Here is a 26,629-nt window from a genome sequence, read left to right as displayed (position 1 = left end):
TTATTAATTGGTTGGTTGATTAGTTGGTTAGTTAGTTGATTGATTACTTGATTTATTGGTTGGTTGATATAATGAATATATTATCAATATTTTGTTGATAATGTAATATACAGAGGTCCAGGTTTGTCCAGTTTAGTTCACATGCATGAGTATTGTGATGTATTCTTCTTCATGTTATAGGCCTTCATCATTTAATACTCTGTAGTAACAGGAATTAAGGCGTGCATTCAAATGCATGTTAATATACAATCATTATTCTGATGTAGAGTATGAGGTTGTTGTCTTAGATACAACAACCTCTAGATTGAGGTCGTGTGTGTCCTGTGTCTGAGCAAGACTGTTCCAGTCTATACCACGGTTGCGTTCTAAATGGCACCCTATTCCCTATATAGTGCACTACTTTTGACCAGAGCCCATAGTCTCCCAGTAGAATATGCTGCATAGACCCCAGCAGCCTGCTATCTGACAGTGAATTATTTATTTATCGTATGGACCATTTATCTCCACTACTGGTTAACTGCTCCAGTGGGCAGGGACCTAATGAACTATATATTTCCCTATGATTCTGTCAAACAGAAAAACAAGGCATTTTCCATTTAGCCAGGGGCTACTCATTAATCAGAAGTCCATTCCCATGTTTAGATCCCACAGGGGAGTCCCAGACATGGTCATACCATGGCCGGCACACATAGGTGGGCAATCACAGACAAGTTTGGGCTAGCATTGCCTGAGAACTCCCGGGGTGTGTGAATCTCGTATCCTTGAGGCTGGGTAAGTAAGAACAGAGGGAGGGGGCAGTAAATTGGAACACGAATTGCCTTTTTCCAATGGAGCTTTGTCTGACATAATTTCAGTCACTGAAATAATTCCATTATAGTAGTTTACTGGTTTGTCCCACGAGTTAAAATGTCAGGGTTGTCCAGGAGTGCTGGGAAGTGGGAACTCCCTCAACAAATCAAGCCATCCCGTTCTGCTAATAAATATTATGTGGACATCCCTATAAATGCAAAAAACGGTCTATTCCACCACAATTTTCATGGCACCACCAAGCATCCATGTGAATTGTAATTCACACCGTGCATGATGCTGTCTGCAAGGATTGCATTCCCTGAGTGACCTTCATTTAATAGGACGAACAGCTATGTATACTACAGGGGTAAAATTACAGTTAGTGGTGAAACACCTGCCAACATCACTGTGTGGAATAGTAGTGGTTAACTCTGGGAGTCCATCTCACTGTGTATAAATAAGGGTGAAAATGCAGGGTAGTCACATCAACTGGCCTGGGGGTGGGATAAGGGTGGCCAGAAGAGGATGGGCCTCCTCTCTGAACCTTGTTCCTCTCAAGGTTTCTTTCCTCTGGGAGTTTTTCCTAGCCACTGTGCCTCTGCTTCTGTTTTGGGCTTTGGGCTTTAGGTTGGGCTGCTGTAAAGCACTTTGTGACAACTGCTGATGTAAAAATAGCTTTATAAATACATTTAATTGGGTGAGTGATTGGGAAGGGAGGCAGACACTACCCCTGATCTCCCCCTCACCATGGAAACCACCATGTCCGACCGTGTCCGGCCATCCTGTAAAGTAAGCAGTTGCGATAAGGTCATCTGAACGTTGACTGAACATTGTCACAAGCGATGACACTCAGCCGCTAGCCTTTGGGACAACGGGCAGGCTTCGTCACACCTGGCCTCTGTCCTCAGAACGCTTCCTCAATGATAACTTATGAAACCCTGGCCTCGTGCTCCGCATCACCATAGCAACTGCATCATCCTCATCCGTCTCTCCCAGCCAGGGCCACAGCCCCAATAATATGTCATAGATAATAGTAATGATGCTTCTAGATTACATGTCAAAGGAAGAGGAGAAAGTGTTGGACTATGTTGGACTATCAGTGTGATACGATTCAGATTTTAATAGTCATCTTGATATCATATTTATTCTCGTTTCAAAGCTCAAATTGAAAAATGTGATCACACAGACTTCACGTCGTGGGTATTATACGTATCTACTCTTAACCTCAACATTGTATTTTTAAATTCCTTTCTAGGTGTCGGGGAGAGAGATAAACAACAACATCAAAATTAATGCATTATAACCCAGCTGTTTTGAAAATCAATCATGGCTCTCGGGTGGGCAGGGTTTCAGCCTGGCAGGTATAGTGATCCAGTGCTGCTCTCTCAGGGAGAGATCTGGCAGCTTGTTTTTATGGCTGTCTCTCCACACTCAGTGTGTGTGCTGAACAGTCATTTAGTCAAGGGCTGCGTCAAAGTAGTGCACTATGTCATTTTCTTTGCGGACAAGCAAACAAGGAAAGGGCAAGGGAAATCCAGCCAGGCGGAAAAAGTAACCCCTCCCTCCTTCCCAGCCTCCATAGTGTTGACCTCTAAGCTGTTAAACGCCCCATCATGCTTTATTTCTCAGGTCTGCAGGTTACACAGTCTCCACTCCCACTGGCTGCATAACGGACGGCCTGGACACAGTGGATGGTAAACAGATTATTTCAGCCAATCAGCCAACAGCACCGGGGCTGGTGGGAAGGGAAATTACCCAGACAGCCTGTACCTCTGACCCTCCTCCCAACCCGCTATTTGTGGGTGACCCACTTCGCTAATGCTTGACTAAAAAAGGTAAATCTGGAGCAAAGTATTCATCAGTCCATTAAGTGACAAATTATAGAGCTATTTATTAGAGGAGCGGATGTATTTTTCATCAAGCGTTTCCGGGAGGAAGGTGTGTGTGGGTGTCTGTTCTTGAGTTCATGCAGGGGTGGGTGTGTGTGTGTGTGTGTGTGTGTGTGAGTGTGTGTGTGTGTGTGGGCAGGGGTGTGTGCCTGCCCAGTTATACATTTGACAAGGCATTGACACATACTGTAAGGCTTTCCCCCCCCATGTATTTCTCCTCACACGGTGATAGCATGTTATTTTTTTTTTATGACAATAATATATTCATATATTCTGGAAGCTCTGGGAGGGCTGAACAAATGCCTGCCAACTAGGTTTTTATCAAAGAATAATAAAGCCTGGATTCTGACATTGACACACACACATATATAAACACACACACACACACAAACACACACTATTGATCAAGAAACTGGAGTACTGCTTTCTTCTCACTTGTGTTCTCTACCTGGAGAAGACTGCAGACAAAATATGTCTGCCGGCCACAGCCTTCTCTATGTGCTGATATTTAGTCAGGGAGGAAGGGAACCTGACTAGAACTTTACAGACTAGTCTGAGGAGATTAGTCTTTTATTAAAGGAAAACTCCACCCAAAAACTATCTTTTGGTATTTGCAAAATGCATCATACAGGGATGATTTCTGTATTTTGAAAGTTACATATCTGGAAAACTTGAGTGGTGACAAGCAAAACATTTGGGACTATGTCAACAATGGACTAATGAAACAAATACCAAAATATCATTTTTGGGGTGGAGTTTTCCTTTAAGTATTTCCTTGTTTTATGACAAGGCTGTAGGTAGGAGAGCATTGAAGTAACTACAAGCTATTGGACTGGACTCTCCCGACCAAATGGCTACACGAATAGAATAGGTATACTTTTTGCGTTGACATTTTAGTCATTTAGCAGACGCTCTTATCCAGAGCGACTTACAGGCGCAATTAGGGTTAAATGCCTTGATCAAGGGCACATTAACAGATTTTTCACCTAGTCAGCTGTTCATGAATAGGAAGTGTTTGCCAAATACTGTACAGTATACAGCATGTTTTCTGGGACAAGGATCTCCACCGAGACGCTTAATAATGTAAAGTAATGCAGTGCAGACAGACAGATGTGTTTCATTACATCTCATATAGACAGTCCATCAATGCAATACATCACCATAACGCCGCCATTCATCGGTCACATTTCTCTGTGATGCACTTTTCATGTGGTTTTCCCCCCCATCGGTGAACATCACCTGTGTCATGAGGGATATTTATGCATCCGCTACATGTTCTCATAAACGCAAGCTCTGATGAGTCAATAGCATGTCTGCGATAGAAGCACGTCTTGAAATATTGATGGCCAGATGAGTGAATGAAGAACAGCACGATGTATAGAGTCTATTGTGTGTGATGTTGGCATGACAACACATGGATGTTCTATGTGGAGGGTATTTCAAGAAAGACCTTCACTGATGCCCCATATGTACTCACGTGTTCAGAATGCCCATTCCTCCATCTCTGTAATGTGTCAAACTGCACATTGGTACTTGTTAAGGTGTTTGAACCACTCCTTTCCTATATACACCATTCCTGTGAATGACAACTAAAGAGTTTCTCCATTGGGCAGGCCACGAACTATGTATATTTTTACATGCTGTTGTCGTGTACGTCTGCGCTATTGATGTCATTGCCCCAGCAGCAGGGTGACCTGGGTTTTGTAGTTGTGTAACCCCTGACCTCTGACCTTTAAGTGTTAGGAATGGGTCAGCATTTCTTCTCTGACCAATTTCCTACACATGGTAAGGCACAAATGTAGGCTGCAGTTTACAATTCGTCTCTATAGGACAGCTGCTTTGTGTGTTATTTTTGCGGGGCCCTGCGAAGCTCTATGGAGTGACGGTATTGTGCCTGGCATGGATCCAACTGTCAGTTTCTCATCCCCCTCCCACACCGACTTTATGAGGGAAAGTAATAATGAATTATTCAAAACGTCTGGAAATGTTTGATAGGCTATTTTTAGACCCGGTATCTGGCTGGTTGCCAAAAGCTGTGGGGTTTTAGAAGGGTTCCCCGAGCGCGTCTATTGTCATGTCACAGCGAGATGCATAATGAGAATGGAAGCCAGGGAGAGTGTGAATGTGAGAGGGAGACAGTGACATAGAGCGGGAGAGAAAAAGAGAGCGGGAGAGAATAGCAAATGTCTCTTTTATAGACTAAGGTTTTTCTCTACCTCTAATCATCTTCAGTTGAGGTTGATTCCACCTTTTCTATTTTTACCCCAACGGATACTGTCTATTAGTCTGTCAGCACAGAAATCTCTTCTCCGCTGTGTTTGTGTTTGGGGAAAAGAGGAGGAAACCCTTTTCCTTTCTTTGCCAAGAACACAACCATTCATTCCCCTCCATTCTCTCTCTCTCTCTCTCTCTCTCTCTCTCTCTCTCTCTCTCTCTCTCTCTCTGCTCTCTCTCTCTGTCTGTCTCTCTCTCTCTCTCTATCTTGCTCTCTCTCTCTCTCAGTGTCTCTCTCTCAGTGTCTCTCTCTCTCTCTCTCTTGCTCTGTCTCTGTCTCTCTGTCTCTCTGTCTCGCTGTCTCTCTCTCTCTCTTTCTTTCTTTCTCTCTCTCTCTCTCTCTCTCTCTCTCTCTCTCTCTGCTCTCTCTCTCTGTCTCTCTCTCTCTGCTCTCTCTCTCTCTCTCTCTCTCTCTCTCTCTCTCTCTCTCTCTCTCTCTCTCTCTCTCTCTCTCTCTCTCTCTCTTGCTCTCTCTCTCTCTGTCTCGCTGTCTCTCTCTCTTTCTTTCTCTTACCATGGCGCCATGCACTTGATTAAGGGAGAAGAGCAGGCTGGATGTGTGACAATGGCTTTGTGTGGGACTTCATTGTTACATGGGGACAATTCACTCCTGTTTCCTCCCGAGAATATTCCCTGGGAATATTGTTTCATCAGCTTTACCTTATTATGAACCCCAGATTCTTCAAGGTCTCTGAAGAATTCAGCTGAGATTAAAATATATTGTTTGGCAGGTTAATTACCTGTTATGTTGGTTGTAAATTAACCGATCCGTTAACTACGGTAAATGATGTAGGTTTTAACTACTGTTTATTTCTGGAACAGGCACAGGAAACTGGAGCCGATAAGACATGCAAATACGGTTGACATTATTTGTTTGTCTTATTATGTATTAGTATGCTTAGTGGGCTGGTGCCACCAATCATCCCTCTCTTATTAAGTATTAGTATGCTTGGTGGTGGGCTAGTGCTACCAATCATCCCTATCTTATTAAGTATTAGTATGCTTGGTGGTGCACTAGTGCTACCAATCATCCCTCTCTTATTAAGTATTAGTATGCTTGGTGGGCTAGTGCTACCAATCATCCCTCTCTTATTAAGTATTAGTATGCTTGGTGGGCTAGTGCTACCAATCATCCCTCTCTTATTAAGTATTAGTATGCTTGGTGGGCTAGTGCTACCAATCATCCCTCTCTTATTAAGTATTAGTATGCTTGGTGGTGCGCTAGTGCTACCAATCATCCCTCTCTTATTAAGTATTAATATGCTTGGTGGTGCACTAGTGCTACCAATCATCCCTCTCTTATTAAGTATTAGTATGCTTGGTGGTGGGCTAGTGCTACCAATCATCCCTCTCTTATTAAGTATTAGTATGCTTGGTGGTGGGCTAGTGCTACCAATCATCCCTCTCTTATTAAGTATTAGTATGCTTGGTGGGCTAGTGCTACCAATCATCCCTCTCTTATTAAGTATTATTATGCTTGGTGGTGCACTAGTGCTACCAATCATCCCTCTCTTATTAAGTATTAGTATGCTTGGTGGTGGGCTAGTGCTACCAATCATCCCTCTCTTATTAAGTATTAGTATGCTTGGTGGGCTAGTGCTACCAATCATCCCTCTCTTATTAAGTATTAGTATGCTTGGTGGGCTAGTGCTACCAATCATCCCTCTCTTATTAAGTATTAGTATGCTTGGTGGTGCGCTAGTGCTACCAATCATCCCTCTCTTATTAAGTATTAATATGCTTGGTGGTGCACTAGTGCTACCAATCATCCCTCTCTTATTAAGTATTAGTATGCTTGGTGGTGGGCTAGTGCTACCAATCATCCCTCTCTTATTAAGTATTAGTATGCTTGGTGGTGGGCTAGTGCTACCAATCATCCCTCTCTTATTAAGTATTAGTATGCTTGGTGGGCTAGTGCTACCAATCGTCCCTCTCTTATTAAGTATTTTTTATTTTATTTATTTATTTTTATTTCACCTTTATTTAACCAGGTTAGCCAGTTGAGAACAAGTTCTCATTTACAACTGCGACCTGGCCAAGATAAAGCAAAGCAGTGCGATTAAAAACAACAACACAGAGTTACATATGGGGTAAAACAAAACATAAAGTCAAAAAATACAACAGAAAATATATATACAGTGTGTGCAAATGTAGCAAGTTATGGAGGTAAGGCAATAAATAAGCTATAGTGCAAAATAATTTCAATTAGTATTAACACTGGAGTGATAGATGTGCAAGAGATGATGTGCAAATAGAGATACTGGGGTGCAAATGAGCAAAATAAATATCAATATAGGGATGAGGTAGTTGGGTGGGCTAATTTCAGATGGGCTGTGTACAGGTGCATTGATCGGTAAGGTGCTCTGACAACTGATGCTTAAAGTTAGTGAGGGAGATAAGAGTCTCCAGCTTCAGAGATTTTTGCAATTTGTTCCAGTCATTGGCAGCATAGAACTGGAAGGAATGGCGGCCAAAGGAGGTGTTGGCTTTGGGGATGACCAGTGAGATATACCTGCTGGAGCGCATACTACGGGTGGGTGTTGCTATGGTGACCAATGAGCTAAGATAAGGCGGGGATTTGCCTAGCAGTGATTTATAGATGGCCTGGAGCCATCTATATTAGTATGCTTGGTGGTGGGCTAGTGCTACCAATCATCCCTATCTTATTAAGTATTAGTATGCTTGGTGGGCTAGTGCTACCAATCATCCCTCTCTTATTAAGTATTATTATGCTTGGTGGTGCGCTAGTGCTACCAATCATCCCTCTCTTATTAAGTATTAGTATACTTGGTGGTGGGCTAGTGCTACCAATCATCCCTCTCTTATTAAGTATTAGTATGCTTGGTGGGCTAGTGCTACCAATCGTCCCTCTCTTATTAAGTATTTTTTATTTTATTTATTTATTTTTATTTCACCTTTATTTAACCAGGTTAGCCAGTTGAGAACAAGTTCTCATTTACAACTGCGACCTGGCCAAGATAAAGCAAAGCAGTGCGATTAAAAACAACAACACATAGTTACATATGGGGTAAAACAAAACATAAAGTCAAAAAATACAACAGAAAATATATATACAGTGTGTGCAAATGTAGCAAGTTATGGAGGTAAGGCAATAAATAAGCTATAGTGCAAAATAATTTCAATTAGTATTAACACTGGAATGATAGATGTGCAAGAGATGATGTGCAAATAGAGATACTGGGGTGCAAATGAGCAAAATAAATATCAATATAGGGATGAGGTAGTTGGGTGGGCTAATTTCAGATGGGCTGTGTACAGGTGCATTGATCGGTAAGGTGCTCTGACAACTGATGCTTAAAGTTAGTGAGGGAGATAAGAGTCTCCAGCTTCAGAGATTTTTGCAATTTGTTCCAGTCATTGGCAGCAGAGAACTGGAAGGAATGGCGGCCAAAGGAGGTGTTGGCTTTGGGGATGACCAGTGAGATATACCTGCTGGAGCGCATACTACGGGTGGGTGTTGCTATGGTGACCAATGAGCTAAGATAAGGCGGGGATTTGCCTAGCAGTGATTTATAGATGGCCTGGAGCCATCTATATTAGTATGCTTGGTGGTGGGCTAGTGCTACCAATCATCCCTATCTTATTAAGTATTAGTATGCTTGGTGGGCTAGTGCTACCAATCATCCCTCTCTTATTAAGTATTATTATGCTTGGTGGTGCGCTAGTGCTACCAATCATCCCTCTCTTATTAAGTATTAGTATACTTGGTGGTGGGCTAGTGCTACCAATCATCCCTCTCTTGTTAAGTATTAGTATGCTTGGTGGGCTAGTGGTACCTCTTCCCTCTCTTGTTAAGTATTAGTATGCTTGGTGATGCGTTAGTGCTACCAATCATCCCTCTCTTGTTACGTATTAGTATGCTTTGTGGTGCGCTAGTGCTACCAATCATCCCTCTCTTGACTTGTTATCCTCTGTCTTAACAAATTCAGCTGAAACCATACAGACTATATGACAGCACCATCATACTCTATGGTCCATATGGCATGAGGGGGTCTGTGTGCAACAGTACTCATTTTAGGAGATTAACAATCTCCCCACTGGGGTAGAAAGCAGGAGATAAACAATGTCCCCCTGGGGTGGAAAGCAGGGTTTTTGAAAACATTCCATGTTCTTGTCGGAAACCTCTGGGGTCCCCTCGGTGGGAGATGACGTCACAAAGGCTCAGTGCTGGATGGGGCTTTTGGGTGCTAAGCCAGGGCAGTATGGGGAGGCTCATAGGCAGGACTTGGACTCCCCATGGTTGGAGGAGCTACAGAGCTCTACGGCTGCGTCCCAAATGGCACTCTACACCCTATATAGTGCACTACTTTTGACTAGGGAATAGGGTGCCATTTGGGATGCAACCTACGTCTCCTACAGATGATGGGTGTCCAGAGGAGGTAGTGCTAATGGGCCCGCTGATTGGTCGAATGTGACAGGGCTGTTGATGAAACAGATAGCAGAGGAGTAGTCGCCTGATCTGGCTTTTCTTCTGATGGACTGACGCCAGGGTTTGCCCATCCACGTCTGTTGTTGTGCCAGCAGTCGAAGCAATGTGTGTGGAATTGGAGCCAAGATGGACGTTCTGTTTCCAGGCTGAGTTGGATCCGTCTGGTTTTTGCCTCCACTGACTGTGCTCTATAGTGCTTCATTGTAAGTGTAACAGGGGTTTGGTGAACCGCACATGACGAATGACCTTGCCGGATACCTGAAGACTCATATTAACTCCCCAAGCGAATGCCTATTGCTTTAGCTCAGCGGGCTAGCAAGCTTGGGGCACACAGACCATCGTTTGAATGCATGTGTTCCCATAAACACCTTATGGTAAAGTTATAGCTCAATTGAATGGGGTTGCGTCCAGTAGAAATTGTATCCAGGATGTCTACACAGTATCAACAACATGTCCTACTGTAAGATTGTATTTTTCCTCCCCAACTCCTCGTAAAAGCTCTCATGGTATCCGTTACGGCTGCAGCTCAGTCACATAACTCTAGTGTCTGTAGGCTGGACTGGGACTGTGTCCCAAATGGCACCCTATTCACTATGTAGTGCACTACTTTTGACCAGGGCCCATAGGGCAGTTAGTGACTCCCATAGGGCTCTGGTCAAAAGGAGTACACTATGTAGGGAATAGGGTGCCATTTGGGATGCAGATTGGCTCTCCTCTCAGCTCGCTAGTCAAAGTGGCTAACCTAATCTGTGGGGAAATGGTTTGATCTAACTGTGTCGTCTGGCCCTTTCCTCAACTCTCTGCTATGACCTGTGAACATGCGTAGGTCCAGGAGGCGACGGACGCGGCAGAGGCGCCCGGGCAAAGTGCAGTGATTAATCTTATCAAGAGGGCCCGTCTCGCCCCGTCTTCTCTGCCAGGGCATGCGATTGCTTCCCATCAAATGTTTGGATTGGCTGATGGAGCCCTCTGATTGGATCAGGCCCCTACGGAGGCCTTAAGAGGAATGGAACTTTTTTCAGTGCGGGGAGCGAGCATTGTGGCTAAATTATGCATTGGGCCAAACACTCACCCAGGAGGTGATGGCGCCGAACCTCCACTCACCTCAAAGTAGGAATTTTATGGAGGTGTGCTTTCCACATGCTAACGCTCCCTAAACTCATTAGGCATGCCAAGTGTGTGCAGAGTGTTTAAATCAGATGGAATGGAAAGCAGCATCTCTCTCTTTTTTGCATTTTAATAACTGTCATACATAACGTGTGTGTGTGTGTGTGTGCAAGAGAGTGTGTGTGTATGTGTGCATTATGTCTGCCTTCCCATGTGTATGTTCTGTGTGTCTACGGCAGCCCCTCTCTGTTATATGACATGATTCAGTTGTTGCAGGTCATCAGGGGGGAGACAGGCATGTATTATTCAACAGAAGCTGGGAAGACTATATAATATATCCCATCTCTGTCAATGATGTGTGCATGTGTATTCGAGACAATGACACCACAGCGTGAAATGACAGTTGCCATTATTCTTCACAGCATCATGGAAAGGAAGGAAAGAAGCATTATGGGAAGAAGGGAAGGAAGGAAGCATCATGGGAAGAAGGGAAGGAAGGAAGGAAGCATCATGGGAAGAAGGGAAGGAAGGAAGGAAGCATCATGGGAAGAAGGGAAGGAAGGAAGGAAGGAAGGAAGGAAGGAAGGAAGGAAGGAAGGAAGGAAGGAAGGAAGGAAGGAAGGAAGGAAGGAAGCATCATGGGCCGTCAGTCTTGTTGTTTTGTGTTCATGAGAACGGCAGGAGAGAGAGAAAGAGTATGAGTTATAGACGCCAGAGACAAGATACATTAGATTTTATTAGTAAGGTTGTTACTTTAAAAGGAGGATATTCCCCATTTTGTGGACCTGTTTCCACACTTAACCCGGCTGTTGTCGATACCACCGCAGAGTTTTTCTGGTCAAAGTGGTTAACAGGTGTTTTTGTGCCTAAGTTGCACAAGATTGTGGTTAAAGGGAAGTGCGTTATGAATCTGTCTTCACTGCTCAATATTACGTTGAAACAGATGCAGTAGAAAAAGGTGCCATTTTGAGAAGGCTCTTGTGAAGCTCTGGAAAGTAAAGACGTTGTCTTGAACAGATGGCGAGGCGGCACACCATAAATCACAAAACAACTGAGCTTCTGTCCATCCTATGGCTCCCTTGCCTGCCTCCTACTTCACAATGGTAAATGTGCTTCACGATTTCATGTTCTGTTCTGTTGCAGCCTTGAATATTCACTTGGCTCACTCTAAAGATCCATTATTAAATAGCTAGTTCCTCGGTTTCTGTAACAACAAATGCTTGTTAACTTTGCTAAGTCGGCCAGAGGACAAGGAACCACCGGCCTGAGGAGAGACACATGAAAAGTGGGTGAGACATGGTAGTGAGGGGGAAGGAGCAGCCGGTACGATACCTCATTTATCCGCCGGAGGACCTTAAACGGCCCCACAAACCGGGGGCTCAGTTTCTTGCAGGGCAGGCAGAGAGGGAGGTTTTTTGTGGACAGCCAGACACGATCACCAGGCTTGAATGCCTCACTGCGGTGGTGGTCGGCTTGGTCTTTCTGCCGACGAATGGCCCTCTGGAGATGGACATGGGCGGCCCTGCGGAACAACTTGTCGACAGCGGGCGCATCGGTCTGGCTGGGTGTCCAAGGGTCCAGGGCCGGCTCGCACTGGAAGGGAGTGAGCCCCGTGGAGGAGTGAACGAGGGAATTCTGGGCATATTCTGCCCAGGGAAGAAACCTCGCCCACTCACCCTGCCGGTCCTGACAGTGGCAACGAAGAAACCTCCCCAGCTCCTGGTTCATGCGCTCCACCTGCCCATTCGACTGAGGCCTATACCCGGAAGTGAGGCTGTCCGTGGCCCCAATCTTCTCCAGGAAAGCCTTCCACACTCAGGAGGTGAATTGGGGGCCACGGTCCAAGACGATGTCCTCCGGAAGTTCATAATGCCGGAAGACCTGTTGGAACAGGACCTCAGCAACCTGGAGAGCAGAAGGAAGACCAGTTAGTGGCAAAAAACGGCATGATTTGGAGAACCGATCTACGACCACCAGGACTGTGGTGAAGCCGTCAGAACGTGGGAGGTCGGTGACAAAGTCTATGGACAGGTGTGACCAAGGTCGCTGAGGCACTGGGAGAGGAACTAGTTTGCCTGCCGGGGTGTTCCAAGGTGTCTTCGTTTGGGCACATATGGAACAGGAGTTGATATAGCGGGAGACATCAGTAGCCAAGGTGGGCCACCAGTATTTTTGTGAGAGAGAATGTAGAGTGCGCGTCATACCGGAGTGCCCTGCCATAAGGGTGGTGTGCGCCCAGATCAGCAGGTGGTCACGGACACTGGTGGGTACATACACACGCCCCGGAGGGTCGTTGGCAGGTGCTGGGTCCTCCTGAGCTGCCAGGCGGGTGTCTTCATCCACATCCCAAACGACAGGTGCCACGATGAGAGACGGAGGCAGGATAGGACCCCCCCGATCCTTCCTTTCTCCAGTATGGTGCATCCTGGAGAGTGCGTTGGCCTTCACATTCTGGGATCCTGGGTGGTAGGACAGAATAAACTGAAAGTGAGTAAGAAATTGGGTCCACCTGTCTTGACGTGAGTTCATCCGTTTCGCTGCCCGTATGTGCTCCAAATTCCGGTGGTCAGTGAGAATCCAGAATGGATGGACTGCGCCCTCCAGCCAGTGTCTCCATTCCTCCAGAGCGAGGACCACCGCCAACAGCTCCCTGTCTCCAACTCCATAGTTCCTCTCTGCGGGGATAAGCTTTTTTGAGAAAAAGGCATAGGGATACATTTTCTCTGGCTTACCTTGACACTGTGAGAGGACCCCACCCACGCCCTCCTCAGATGCGTCCACCTCCAGGATGAAAGGACGAGCTGGATCTGGGTGTTTTAGGAGGGGAGCTGTGGTGAACCTCTCCTTCAGCTTCTTGAAGGCAGCGTCAGCCTCAGGGTTCCAGGCCAGCTTCTGAGGCCCACCCTTAAGGAGAGAGGTGAGCGGGGCGGCTATGGAGCTGAAGGACCTGATGAAACGCCGGTAGAAATTTGCGAAGCCCAGGAAGCTCTGTAGGCTTGATGGTGGTGGGGACTGGCCATGAACTGACGGCGTCCGTCTTCACTCTTTCCATGAACACCCCCTGAGGCCTGATCCTGTATCCCAGGAAGGAAATGGCCTGTTGGTGGAATTTGCATTTCTCCCCCTTCACCAACAGGCTGTGTTCCCAGAGACGGAGTAGGACCGCTCAGATGGAACACGGAAGGTGCTTTGGCGAGGACGTAGCTCAGATGGGGCATGACGCAGTATTCATAGTGGCCTGAGGTAGTGCTGTATGCCGTCTTCCACTCGTTTCCTTCCCGGGTTCGGATCAGGTTATAGGCACGCCTCAGGTCCAACTTGGTAAAGTACCAGGCCCCTCACAGCTGCTCGATGGCCGACGGAACCAGTGGGAGGGGGTACCGGTACTTGGTGGTGACTGCGTTCAGCCCCCGGTAGTCAATGCACGGCCTCAGTCCTCGTCTTTTTTGGCCACGAAGAAGAAGCTGGCGGAGGCAGGAGAGGTAGAGCGTCTGATCAACCCCTGTTTCAGGGTCTCCACCACATACTTCTCCATGGCCTCAGTCTCCGCTATGGAAAAGGAGTAAATGCGACTCTTCGCTGGGTGTTGTCCCTCCAGCAGGTCAATGGCGCAGTCCCAGGGCCTGTGAGGAGGGAGACACTTAGAAGATATTGGAGAGATCTGCGTACTCACATGGAATGTTGGGCTGGAGGGCCGACTCCGAACTCTCCACTAACGTGGAACAACAAACCACCGGCAGGCAGGTCCTCAGCCATGAGGGGGACCAGGCTGTGATCCTCTTGGTGATCCAATTGATGGTGGGGTTGTGTAGTCTGAGCCAGGGCAATCCGGTGAAGGGGTGATGTGACGATGTGGAAGGACAGCTCCTCGTGGTGCTCCGGTAGTGTGGGAATGGTGATGGGGAGAGTGACGTGCGTAATGGTGCTTGATCCGGGTGGTTTATTGTCCAGCGAGGTGACGTGTAACGGAGAAGGCAGTGGCACGGTGGGCATCCCCCATTCAGAGACCAGCTCCCAATCGATAAGGTTCCCCGCTGATCCGGAATCTATCATTGCCGTGGAAAGCGAAGAGAAGGAAGAACCGTTCACCGTTAGGGGAACTAAAAACTATGGTTTGGTGACAGGTGATGACGGAACACTCACGGAGCGGCGACGGGAGTCATACCGCCTAGATAGGGAGCCGCCAGGAGATCTGTGATCCGTGGTGGTGTAGGGGGTGCTGCCCATGGGTGAGGACTCGGAGGCAGGGCGGCTACCATAGCTCAGATGGGGTGAGTGTCGAGGCTCCGGGTGGTGTTGGGAACGCCGTCGGTCTCTCAACATGTCGTTGAGACGAATGGACGTGGTGTAAAATCAGAATTCAAGAAATTGTTGTTTAAAGTGCCTCTCCTAGAAAATGATGAATGGGAAACACCAGACTATGGAGAATAGTCTGAAACACAGAGATCCTATTCAATTAGGATTCTAATTCCTAATTCTATGCTGAAACAATTGTTGCTAACAGACTGCTACAGAGCCTGTCTCTAGCCAAAGGGAGGGAGTCCTACTGCCTATGGTTGGCCATATGCTTACAGTTCTGGGACAGACGAGCATAGAGGAGGGGACAGTACAGTCCTGTGACAGCCGAGCACAGAGGAGGGGGACAGTACAGTCCTGGGACAGCCGAGCACAGAGGAGGGGGACAGTACAGTCCTGTGACAGCCGAGCACAGAGGAGGGGGACAGTACAGTCCTGGGACAGCCGAGCACAGAGGAGGGGGACAGTACAGTCCTGTGACAGCCGAGCACAGAGGAGGGGGACAGTACAGGGAAAGACCGGCTCCAGAGGTGACCTATCCTCTCTGCTAAGCATCAGCAGACAGACAGACAGACAGACAGGATGGTTTTAGTTGGGGGGTGATGATGATTACAGGTCAAAGCCAACAGGAGAGGCCTGGGGTTAGCAGGGTAAGCTCTCTATGTGTGGACTGTTCACTCAACAGCTTGATTTGGTTGGAGCGTTTGTCACTGGAATGTGAACTGGCATCCATTCTGTTTGAATTATGACACGAACCTGGATTACACTACAGTATGTCATTTAGATGACTTTCCTTGACTTCTTCACGTGTCGTTGATGCTGTATTTTCATATGTACAGGGGACTACATATTGCTGGTAGACTCTTGTGTTTGTAAAGTAGCTATGATAACTTGTCAAGTCAAAGTACCAAACAATCATCTCCAAGAGGATTCTCTGACCAGAGCACATTCTGATCTATCTAACACATCATATCTGATCCAGTGCTCTTAGTATGTTTTGAGATATGTTTTGTGAGTGACAGAGAGATTTCAGCTAGTGAAGACTGAAACAGAGGTATAGGCAGGAGACAAAGAGACTGATTAAAGAACTTTCACGTTGTCTCACCAACAGCTGCTGTTTAATTAAAAGGTGACTCATGTTCCTAGGAATATATATCCTTCTGTGTCTGTCTCTGTCACTGTCTCTCTCTCTCTGCATCGATATCTTGGTAAAAATCACACAATTGCTTTATTATTTAGGGAGTTTTCTGGACTAATATGCGGTTGACATTCACCACATGGCAGTTTTCTTTGGTCAATATCGTATTAGAAAATAATATACTTTAAGGTTTTCCTCTTGTAATTATTGCCTTTAGCTACATTCAACTGAAATATCTGTTATTGACAAGCCTATAAACTGAATTCCCCTGTGCCACTCTGCTCATCTAAAGCAATGTGTACAGATTAGTTTTCGAGAGACAATCTGAACTGACCTGAAGAGGTAGTCTGAGTCCATTACACAGACGATGTGATCTTGTGCTGCGTAGAACGACACAATTCTGTACCGCTTTATACTCAGTCATTGGGGCTGGATAAAAAATCTGTAATGTTGAGGACAAGGGCTGCGTTTACATACTAATTGGTGTTTATGACCAACCAGATCAGCTCTGAAAAAGATCTGATGTGAAAAAATATCTGATGTGATTGGTCAAAAGACCAAATAGTGTGGGGGGGGGGGGAGGGAGATCAGAATTGTGCTGCCTGTTTAAACGAAGCCAATGAGATCCATCAATCAAGTATTTGTTTTTTGTATATGGCTTTTTAGAAATATACTTGTCACATTTTGTGACTCACATGTGCTGAACAAGATCCCAGCCTGATCCTTTATCTGTTTGAGCTCTTATCTACTCCATACAGTTCTGCAAACCAAAAGGAGTGGTATGATGGCAGGAAAAGACTGGTACCCACTACCAGCCTACCAAAGAGCAAGGAGACTGGACAGATATTTCCTCATCCACTCAAAAGGATGACACCTCATTCATTCCAACACACTTTATAACAGTGACTGAACGTTTTTTAAGACTTGAATACTTTAAGCCCTTCTGCATCAATGAACCTTCACCGATAGGTTTGAGGGAATGAGAGGGCCAGTCAGAGGGTTTAACTGCATTAAGACTGCCAGGCCACGTCCCAGTGAGCCACTGGTTGGGTGAATGGCTTTTTGTTTATTGCTAGTACTAATAGATTGCACACTTTCTCTCTCTGGAGTGTATTTTATTTGATGAAGGTGATGTTAATTAACGTTGCTATGGTTCTCCCTCCCTCCCTTTCTCTCGTGCTCTCTCTTTCTTTCTTTCTTTTGCTCTCTCTCTCTCTCTCTCTCTCTCTCTCTCTCTCTCTCTCTCTCTCTCTCTCTCTCTCTCTCTCTCTCTTTCTCTCTGTCTCTCTCTCTATGTGATGAGTGAATAAATTAATTAGTAAATAGAAGGTTATCCAGATTGTATGTATTGTGCTTTATGAGCTGTTTGACATTCAAAATTATCTCTAATTCCCCCCTATCTCTTTCTCTTTCTCTCTCTCTCTCTCTCTCTCTCTCTCTCTCTCTCTCTCTCTCTCTCTCTCTCTCTCTCTCTCTCTTTCTTTCTTTCTTTCTTTCTTTCTTTCTTTCTTTCTTTCTTTCTTTCTTTCTTTCTTTCTTTCATTCTCTCTCTATCTCTCTTTCTCTCTCTCTTTCTCTCTTTCTCTCGCTCTTGCTCTCTTTCTCTTTCTCCTTCTCTCTCTCTTCTCTCTCTCTCTCTCTCTCTTCTCTTTCTCTCTCTCTGTCTCTCTCTTTCTCTCTCTCTCTCTTTCTCTCTCTCTCTCTGTCTCCTTCTCTCATCTCCTCTTCTCCAGTTTGTGGCCTTTGCCTCCTTGTTCTTCATCCTGGTCTCGATCACCACCTTCTGCCTGGAGACCCATGAGGCTTTCAACACCATCACCATCATAAACAAGTCTGAGGCGGTGCTCAACGGCAGCCTTCCGGACCTGGGTCCTGATTACATCATCGAGACGGACCCAGCGCTCACTTACGTGGAGGGTGTCTGTGTGCTTTGGTTCACCCTGGAGTTCATGGTGCGCGTCATCTTCAGCCCAGACAAGCTGGAGTTTGTCAAGAGCCTGCTCAACATAATCGACTTTGTGGCTATCCTGCCTTTCTACCTGGAGGTAGGTTTGAGCGGGCTGTCATCTAAAGCAGCTAAGGACGTCTTAGGCTTCCTCAGAGTGGTAAGGTTTGTCAGGATCCTGCGTATCTTCAAGCTGACGCGTCACTTCGTGGGGCTGCGGGTGCTGGGTCACACCTTGAAGGCCAGCACCAACGAGTTCCTCCTCCTCATCATCTTCCTCGCCCTGGGCGTGCTCATCTTCGCCACCGCGATCTACTACGCCGAGCGCATCGGCGCCAACCCCAATGACCCCACGGCTGGCGAACACACCATGTTCAAGAACATCCCCATCGGCTTCTGGTGGGCCGTGGTCACCATGACCACGCTGGGTTACGGTGACATGTACCCGCAGACGTGGTCGGGCATGCTGGTGGGCGCGCTTTGCGCCCTGGCGGGCGTGCTGACGATAGCCATGCCCGTGCCCGTCATCGTCAATAACTTTGGGATGTACTACTCGCTGGCCATGGCCAAGCAGAAGCTTCCCAAGAAGAGGAAGAGGCACATCCCCCAGGCCGCACTGGGGGGATCCCCAACCTGCCTCAAGGTAGACCTCAACACCACTTGCAACAGCCCCCAGGGGGACCTCTGCAACATAAAGGGGAGCAGGGTGCTGGAGCGCAACCAATCAGGTGAGACCGCTAGCACTCCTCCATTGTAACTTAAGGTGGAATTATCCATGTATAGACAAAAGGGGAGGGAAAGGGGGGAATCTATAAGGGATCTCATTCAGGTGGAAACGGTGACCATTTAACAGAACCCCCCCCCCCTCGGGATTACAAATGGTTTTCCCCTTGAGAGACTCTACCGCCGCTGATGCCCATAGAACATTTAGCACTTCTGCCCCGCAGTCACAGTTATCCTCCAGTTGCCACGGAGATAAGAGAATGATGCGAAAGAAATTGATGGGTCGAAGATGAGAATGATTGCTGTGAAATATTTCTTCCCTAATAAGATTTTGGACGAAAACAGAAAAAGCATTTGACTCTTGAGGTTTTAAAGTAGAGATTGTTCATTTGTGACTTGACTGTACGTGCCCGTTTTTCCCCTGCAGGTGTTCATCTGTAAATCACTCTGACACGTCTGATATTGATGGAAATTAGTGTTGACCCCTGTCTCCTTGGTTTCTTTTAACTATAATCCAGAAATTCCTCAGGGTATTCACATGCTCTGGTTTCTTTGCGATATGTTGCTTTATTAAATGTGAAATATTAATATTTAATAAGTTCAGAACTAGCCATGCTTTAATACATGTATTCAAATACAGATAAAATCTGTTGAGAAGCCAGCATTATTTTATTTTTTTGGTGGGGGTGTAATTTGAAACGCAGACAATAGCCTTGGCTATTTATTCTTAATATGCTGTGTGCAATCAAATGACATGCTGAATTCAAAATTGATTTTAAAAAAATAGATTAATTCTAATTAAGCTTTTTCATTATAAGATGTGAGTAATGATACATTTCAGCCTGTTTTGTTTTGGCTTTTGGCAAGCTCTTTTATAGGCAGACACTAGACCATCAATTGGGGTCCTGTCTATTTTACCTTTGACCCCTGTCCCCCAGCGCGCCTTGTCCTCATGGCATTTGGCAAGCGCTCTTGATGTGGGAGGCTGTTTGATGTGTGTCCTGATTCGATCCCTTGACCCTCCTTTTTCTCGCCCCCTCTTCCCCCCAACACCCTTAACCCCTTCTCCTCCTCCTCCTCCTCCTCTCTCCCTGCGGTCACCAGTACTGTCAGGGGACTGCAGTGGAGGCAGTGATGTGACCATGTCCCCCAGCACAGAGGAGAGGGTTCCCATGCGCAGGTCCAGTACCCCAGAGCAGGAGCGGAGGAGTGGGGGGACGTGCTTCCTGCTGGCTGCCAGTGACTACACCTGCCCTGCCGACGGTGGGATCAGGAAAACAGGTACTGCACCATCCCTCTGGATCAGGATCCTTATGCATGTGCATCAGTACCCGTCACCATGGAAGTGTCCATTCTCATGGCTTTTGTTTGGTTTTGAAAGGCATGGCAGATGTCAATGTCATATTCCTCCCTGACATTTATCCATTATTCATTGTTACATCTTTATTGGAATTCATAAATCATCATTAATTAATGGTGATTCATAACGAAATCACTTCGGGGTTTCTGTCACTGCTCATTCAAGGATGTGGTGCTTAATTTATGGTATTGGTCACTAAACACCGCCACTAAATGTAATCCACAAGTCTAGCTAGTGTGATAAGGGAGACCTACTGCTACATCCAGTTTACACTACTCACCCCTTGTGATACGGACAACGCTTGGATGATCCACGAAAAGTCTCCTTCCTGCATCTGCACATATGTTGAATTTCTTCCAGGGAAGTAGAGGAAGACAGAGAGGCCCTCGTCTGCTAATGTAATCCAGCCTGAGGCTATAGGGGAATGTTGCAGTGGCGCAGTCCTGTAGTGTGTCTCTGGAAAGGTCATGTGTGGCGACCCAGTCCGCCCACCACTGTGCCCTAAAGATCATCATACAGTTAGTTTCCATCTGCCGCCCCAGATAGAGCAGACAAAGCGTGCGATAAGCCTTCTCTCTTTTGAAAGGCATGCTAAATGCCATCACTGAAATGTAGGCTAAAGAACACCACACAGTGCAATACTAGACACTAGACAAACAGAAACAATAGGAACAGAATCAAGGTTGTTTATGAGGTCATGACCTGCTGTTTGTACAGGTGCTGCCTGTGTGGTGTTAGAATGACCTGCTGTTAGGACACAGAGCTAATTGAAAACGTACTTTACTCGTAGGTAACGTAAATAACATAACCTCCACGGAGGAACAAACCCGCTCACCAGATGACAACCAAACATGAACAAACACGCACAAAACACAGTGGGAGCCAGAGGGTTAAATAGGGAAGAAATCAATACATAATGGGAACCAGGTGTGAACAATAAAGACAAAACAAGTAGAACACAGAAACATAGATCGGTAGCAGCTAGTACTCCGGCAACGACGAACGCCGAAGCCTGCCCAAGCAAGGAGGAGGAGCAGCCTCGGCTGAATCCGTGACAAGGGTCTGGCAGACAACCCACTCCCCTGTGTGTAATTGTAGAATGGCAGGGTTATAACTGTCATTTAGGGTTCATGTTAATTATAGCATTATTAATATAGTACGCTTTGAACTGTTCCAGAAGTATTTTCTTATTATGATTCATTCTATGGTTCAAATTGTTATGGTTGATTCATTGATTTGATATTGACTTAAAGCAGCTCTGATGTCTGCATAGGTAGTGCTCCTGTTTAACTCAACCATCACATGGACACACACACACACAAAGCCAGTCAGTACATCTCTCTGGCGTACCAGTTCATAAACCTCACAGCCCCCCACGTGGGGACCGGGACAGTGCTGTGCCATACTAACAGCCAACCTGGGTCTTGAGGCAATCTGCCAGGCATGAGACAACCCTGGGCCTCCCGCCGCCCGGACCCATACCCACCACATGGTGACTACGCATCAACATGGGCCGTGGAACAGTTGGGTGCCACGAGGCGGGCGTCCAGTTGTGCCCTCGTCTCAGCCTTCTCAGTTGGCGGTGGCGGTCGCAGCAGTGCGGCGGTTCATGCATAAAACATGGGGTCCTTTCTAGTCCCCAGCGCTACCTGTCGGCACAGGCTGAAGCTGCCCTTTGTTCTGCCAGCTCGGCTGGTTCTGAAGCGGCCTCATTTGCGCGCCATCCCTTTTGAGTAAACGCTAAAACAAATGGATCCATCTACAGTATGCTAATGATGCTACAATCCAATTAGCTTGTCTTTCTTACTCTCCCTCTGTCTTTGTGCCAGCTGATTGGCCAGCTCTGTTAACGGTCTAGCTGGTTTGCCGTTTATTTGTTTCTCACTGGCGTCTGGACATTTTAAAAGGACTACTGATATAAATGAATGTACATTCAGTTGGCCCGCACCACCTGCTGATCAGGCAATATAAGGATAGTGTGATATTTAGCTGATTACTTTCAGTCATTACAGTCATTATTACAGGCTCATCCCCGTCGTTCTCTTGCCCGCTATCATTCCGTCATTTCCACAATTATCATACTCATCGACATCGCGCTTTCATTTAAACACTGTTATTTTACATTTGCACGCCCTGTGTTTTTTATGCTGGCTTTACTTCAGCGATTTCCGTAGACATCGACACAAATGCTGCAGTTTTTTGCCTGATATATATAAAAAACACTTTAATTAGCATTTGAAATATGAACGCGTCAGCATTTGTAAGAGATTATTGCTTGAATAAGTTGTGTGACAAAACGTAGTAATGATGCCATTATATGAGACATTCATATTGGCGTAACTGCAAAAGCAGTAATTAAAGAATAGTCCTGTCAACATATTCAATTAAATGGACATTTGCCGTCTAACCTGTGTCGTGAGAAAATACATGTGCATGAATCGCTGTATGTATGTACTGTTGCTCTGTCTCACTCCTGTCTCCTGTCTTGTTCCGTTCACTTGGCTGGCTTGGACTTGGAATACTTGACCGCGTGCCTGTGTATGTTCATGTCCCGTTCCTGAACCCTCGCCCGCTCATCCGAAGGCTGTGAGAAATCCCCAAGCTTAAGCAACACAGCGGGCTTGGCTGGTAACGCCCTGAGGCTGTCTCCAGTGACCTCGCCCTACAGCTCACCCTGCCCGCAGAGGCGCTCCCGCTTCCCAATACCCTCCGTCCTGTGAGGCCCGGCCCAGAGCGAGGCTTGCCTTACATTGGTAGAGCATGGCGCTTGCAACGCCAGGGTTGTGGGTTCGTTTCCCATTGGGGGCCAGTATGAAAATGTATGCACTCACTAACTGTAAGTCGCTCTGGATAAGAGCGTCTGCTAAATGACTAAAATGTAAATGTCAAATGTGACCACCCCTAAAGTAGCTTAGATGTGCGTCACTTTGAATTCCCATTACTTCGGTATCGTTGTACTTTAATAATGGCAATAAAAGGACTCCTGAATGGTGGCTCAAAAAATAGCAGCCACAACATTTAATAGATAAGTATTCCTAATCAGGGAGATTTACATGTTGCTATATTTAGATACTTAGAAAATACGTGCTGCCATTAAAAAGAGAAGAAGAGAAATATGTCATTTCATTTGAGCCTCACATGAATGTGACGTTGTCTTTTTTCTGTCACGTTATTTTGTGGGGGGGTTGGGAGAACTTGTCATGGACTTTGTCTTGATTCACATGCACGCATCTGCCACCCTGTCGCTCTCACCTACCACCCTGTCGCTCTCACCTGCCACCCTGTCGCTCTCACCTGCCTCCCTGTCGCTCTCACATGCCACCCTGTTGCTCTCACCTGCCACCCTGTCGCTCTCACCTGCCACCCTGTCGCTCTCACCTGCCACCCTGTCGCTCTCACCTGCCACCCTGTCGCTCTCACCTGCCACCCTGTCACTCTCACCTGCCTCTGGCTGGGCCTGGTCATCCTGTTTGCATGGATCATCCAGTGTTATCATCTGCCAGCGGTGTGGCGAGAAAGAGAGAAAGCGAGATACAATCTAAAGAAAAGAGAGGTTAAAAACTGTGGGCCTGGGCCGTGGGAATGTGCACAGGACTTGTGTGTCTGCATCGTGCCACTGGCCTCCACCTGGGGAACACACAACATAAAATATGCAACACTGCTTTTCAGTTTTCTCTGCATGTGCTGCTGTTTCAAATCTTTTACTGTGTTCTTATTTAACTGTCAATCACAGTGTTGCCAAGCTGAAGTGTCTCTGATATTGTTTGCTCACAGATAACTGCAAAGAGATTGTCTTTACTGGTTTCACGCAAGCAGAGAGCAGCATTCTTTAATGGCTGGGGGAAGGCACAGCCCTGGCGGAAAGGTAACATTGTCATTCTGAATGGCATGTGAGCTGCCTGCTGAACACTGTGCTGCTGATCCCTGGTGGTCACCTCCGGCTAATGGCCTTTTGTTTCAGTGTGTGTGCAGAAGGGGGTAATTCAACAATTGTAGTCATGGAAATGACATCGGCCCCCCCTCCACATCATGACTCATGGCTTTATACACACATGCGTGCATGTGCACTCATACACACACACAAATATTTGACACGCGCGCACACACACCACATTACACACAGACACACACACACATTAGACACACACTTACACACACATTAGACACATACACACACACACATTTCTGTATATTATTTACCAGACAGCTGGAATGCCTTTGATGGTCCAATCAAACCGGAGCCTTGGTTTTATTAATAGCGATGTAATTCATTATTGATGAGAGAGTTTACTACGCACATACATTTTTGCCGATGCTAACAGGTGTGCCGCATGACAGAGGACATTACCATTCAGCAATGTGCCTCACCCAATCTTTTGTCTATACTAGTAGCAGGAAGGTTGCTAAGCAACTGGCACATAGTCAGACGCATCTCACACTTGCTGAACACACAAACTGTCTCCTAATTAAACGAAACGACCAGCGCTTTCCATATTTCCATATAAAAATAATTATTGAATCATCCCTCTCCAAATACTGTGCATTGATTGAGCGTTTACAATTATGATTTCATAGAATGCCATCGATTTGTATATATTAATCTTTACATATAAACTCGATTTGTATATATTAATCTTTACATATAAACTGTAAATGAGAAGCAAATAACTGTACACAAAAATAGCATGAATATGCATGTGGTTATTGCTACAATGACTATAGATTATTATTGTTAGAAAGACGCATTTCTGATATTTAGAGATGTGACCTGCTTTACATTCTGTTTAGCTATTTACGTGTCCTGTTGGAATGACGGCAGTCATCAGCCAATCAGTGGATTAACAAGACCTATTGGTGTGTGGATCCTATTGGGTCCCACAGTGTCACTCAAGGACTTGAACCAACCAGAACACTCACAGCGGTGACGGATCGTTGACTGACAAGCGTCCGGTCCAATGACGCTGCCTGGGAAAACAGGAACTGTCCAAGACTGAGATCAATTGGAATTCTGAGAATAGATGGAACAGGGAACGTTGGGAACGTTGTCTTTTTTCCAGATTCTCAATGTCATGGATACCGACTGAAGCATAAAACTGCCACAAGAAAAAAAGTATATAAAAAAAATTTAAAGAAGGACCCCTCTTGGAAGACGAGGCTAGCTACTTTATTCAAATATTGTATTTGTAAATAATAACATGATACAGCACATGGGTCAAGAAGCTCTTGAGAGCCAGGTAAAAGGGTCATGCTTCGACCTCCATATCAATCACTCTCCATGGTATCCCTCCTCGCAATAAGTGTTATTAAGATGCATCAGTTGAGGCACTATATGTTCTAAAAAGGAAGTGTATTAATATATGAATTCTGCTTAATATACAGTATAGAGAGAATAACATGCGATAAGTTGAATAAATGTGACATATGGTTTCATCAATGCTTTTGTTTCCCTTAGACGTTTTGGTGGATTCGATTTCATTGCTCTGGTGTGTGTTTACATGCTGTGTGTTTTGAACTCCAGGGTATGATCTATACAACATGCAGTTGTAAGCCAGAAAAATGAAGATCTGTAAGAAACTATTTTCACTCTTCCAGCTCGGTTGAACACATAGAACGAGGAAGCTTAATGGGCCCAGTAGAGATGTGTTCTCCTGGACACCAAATCCCAACAATCAGATACAATTTGCAATAATGATCCCAAACAAAAAGGTACCGATTCACACTGTGATTTTAGCTACCTGTGACAAGAAATTATACACGGGTCTACTACAGCTTATGTAACAGGACAATTCTAAAGCACCCCTCCATTTACTTGATTGTGAGGGTTGATTTTGACCATCAGTAATTGAGGGATTAGAATACTGTGACCTGCACAGTGAAGACACCCGCCCCCACACAACTCTCTCTGTGTTGTACGTTGCTGCTTAACTCTTTGAGATGTCAATGGGCACCGTTCAGTATCTATTCTATGACAAAAGTGATTTTAAATGTGTTTATTTTTTAAATCAAGGACATGTCTTTTTGTGTCTCTTGTGGACTACATTGCTTGGTTTACTTGTGAAAGGTAGCCCAACGCTGTGTTTCTCTCCATTACGTCCACAACTGTCACTTGGGCTTGATCCAGCTTCATGTTCTGTATGTTTTAATGTGAGGACAATTCTAGTTTGAAGTCTGTATTTGTGGAGCCATTTGTTGGCATTCTGAAGTGCATGCTAAAAGAAAAAAACGTGTCAAATTGTAAAACAGGATGACAACATATATCACGTTCAAAGCGATGTGTAAAATTAAATGCCATTGTGAGAAAATCACATCAACATATTTATCTTTTAAGCCATTGTTGTTTATTTTCTTCACACAAATGCACGACAAGTGATGTCTTTGATAGAGGAACGGCTATAGTACAGTGCTTATCCAACTAAAGGTACATCCTTTTTTATAAGGCCCTTCAGTCTCACACAGGTAATTGTATTGTAATTGTCTTTGATCAAGCTACACCATTTTACGCTGTTGACGAAATGAAGAAGGATCCATCTTCACCCCGTACTCATACGGCCTATGGTTAACTATAATGATAGCGGTCGTTGTGATTAATGATATGTCTTTTCCCAGTTCTCTCTCCTGTGCTGCCTCTCATTCTCCAGCTGGCGTCCAGCAGCAATCA

At 45.7% G+C, this 26,629-nt stretch overlaps 1 protein-coding gene across 3 annotated transcripts in view; it reads left to right on the top strand.

Annotated features, from left to right (window-relative positions):
* Positions 1-26,298, top strand: part of LOC121550186 (potassium voltage-gated channel subfamily C member 2-like) — a 69,178-nt gene extending 42,880 nt beyond the window's left edge. Inside the window, exons 2-5 of one of the 3 annotated variants that reach the window (XM_045213596.1) lie at positions 17,677-18,616; positions 19,716-19,892; positions 23,746-23,836; positions 24,853-26,298. In XM_045213596.1, the coding sequence (XP_045069531.1) occupies positions 17,677-18,616; positions 19,716-19,892; positions 23,746-23,804 (1,176 nt within the window). In that variant the 3' untranslated portion in view covers positions 23,805-23,836; positions 24,853-26,298. Of the gene's footprint in view, positions 1-17,676; positions 18,617-19,715; positions 19,893-22,554; positions 22,794-23,745; positions 23,837-24,759 lie in introns of those variants that run through there. The other 2 variants (XM_045213595.1, XM_045213594.1) reach the window with 2 other exon arrangements.
* Positions 26,299-26,629: the final 331 nt, after the last annotated feature.

Source organism: Coregonus clupeaformis, unplaced genomic scaffold (genome assembly GCF_020615455.1).
Source record: "Coregonus clupeaformis isolate EN_2021a unplaced genomic scaffold, ASM2061545v1 scaf0126, whole genome shotgun sequence".
Taxonomy (NCBI): Eukaryota; Metazoa; Chordata; class Actinopteri; order Salmoniformes; family Salmonidae; genus Coregonus; species Coregonus clupeaformis.
This window is presented reverse-complemented; position numbering and strand designations above follow the sequence as displayed.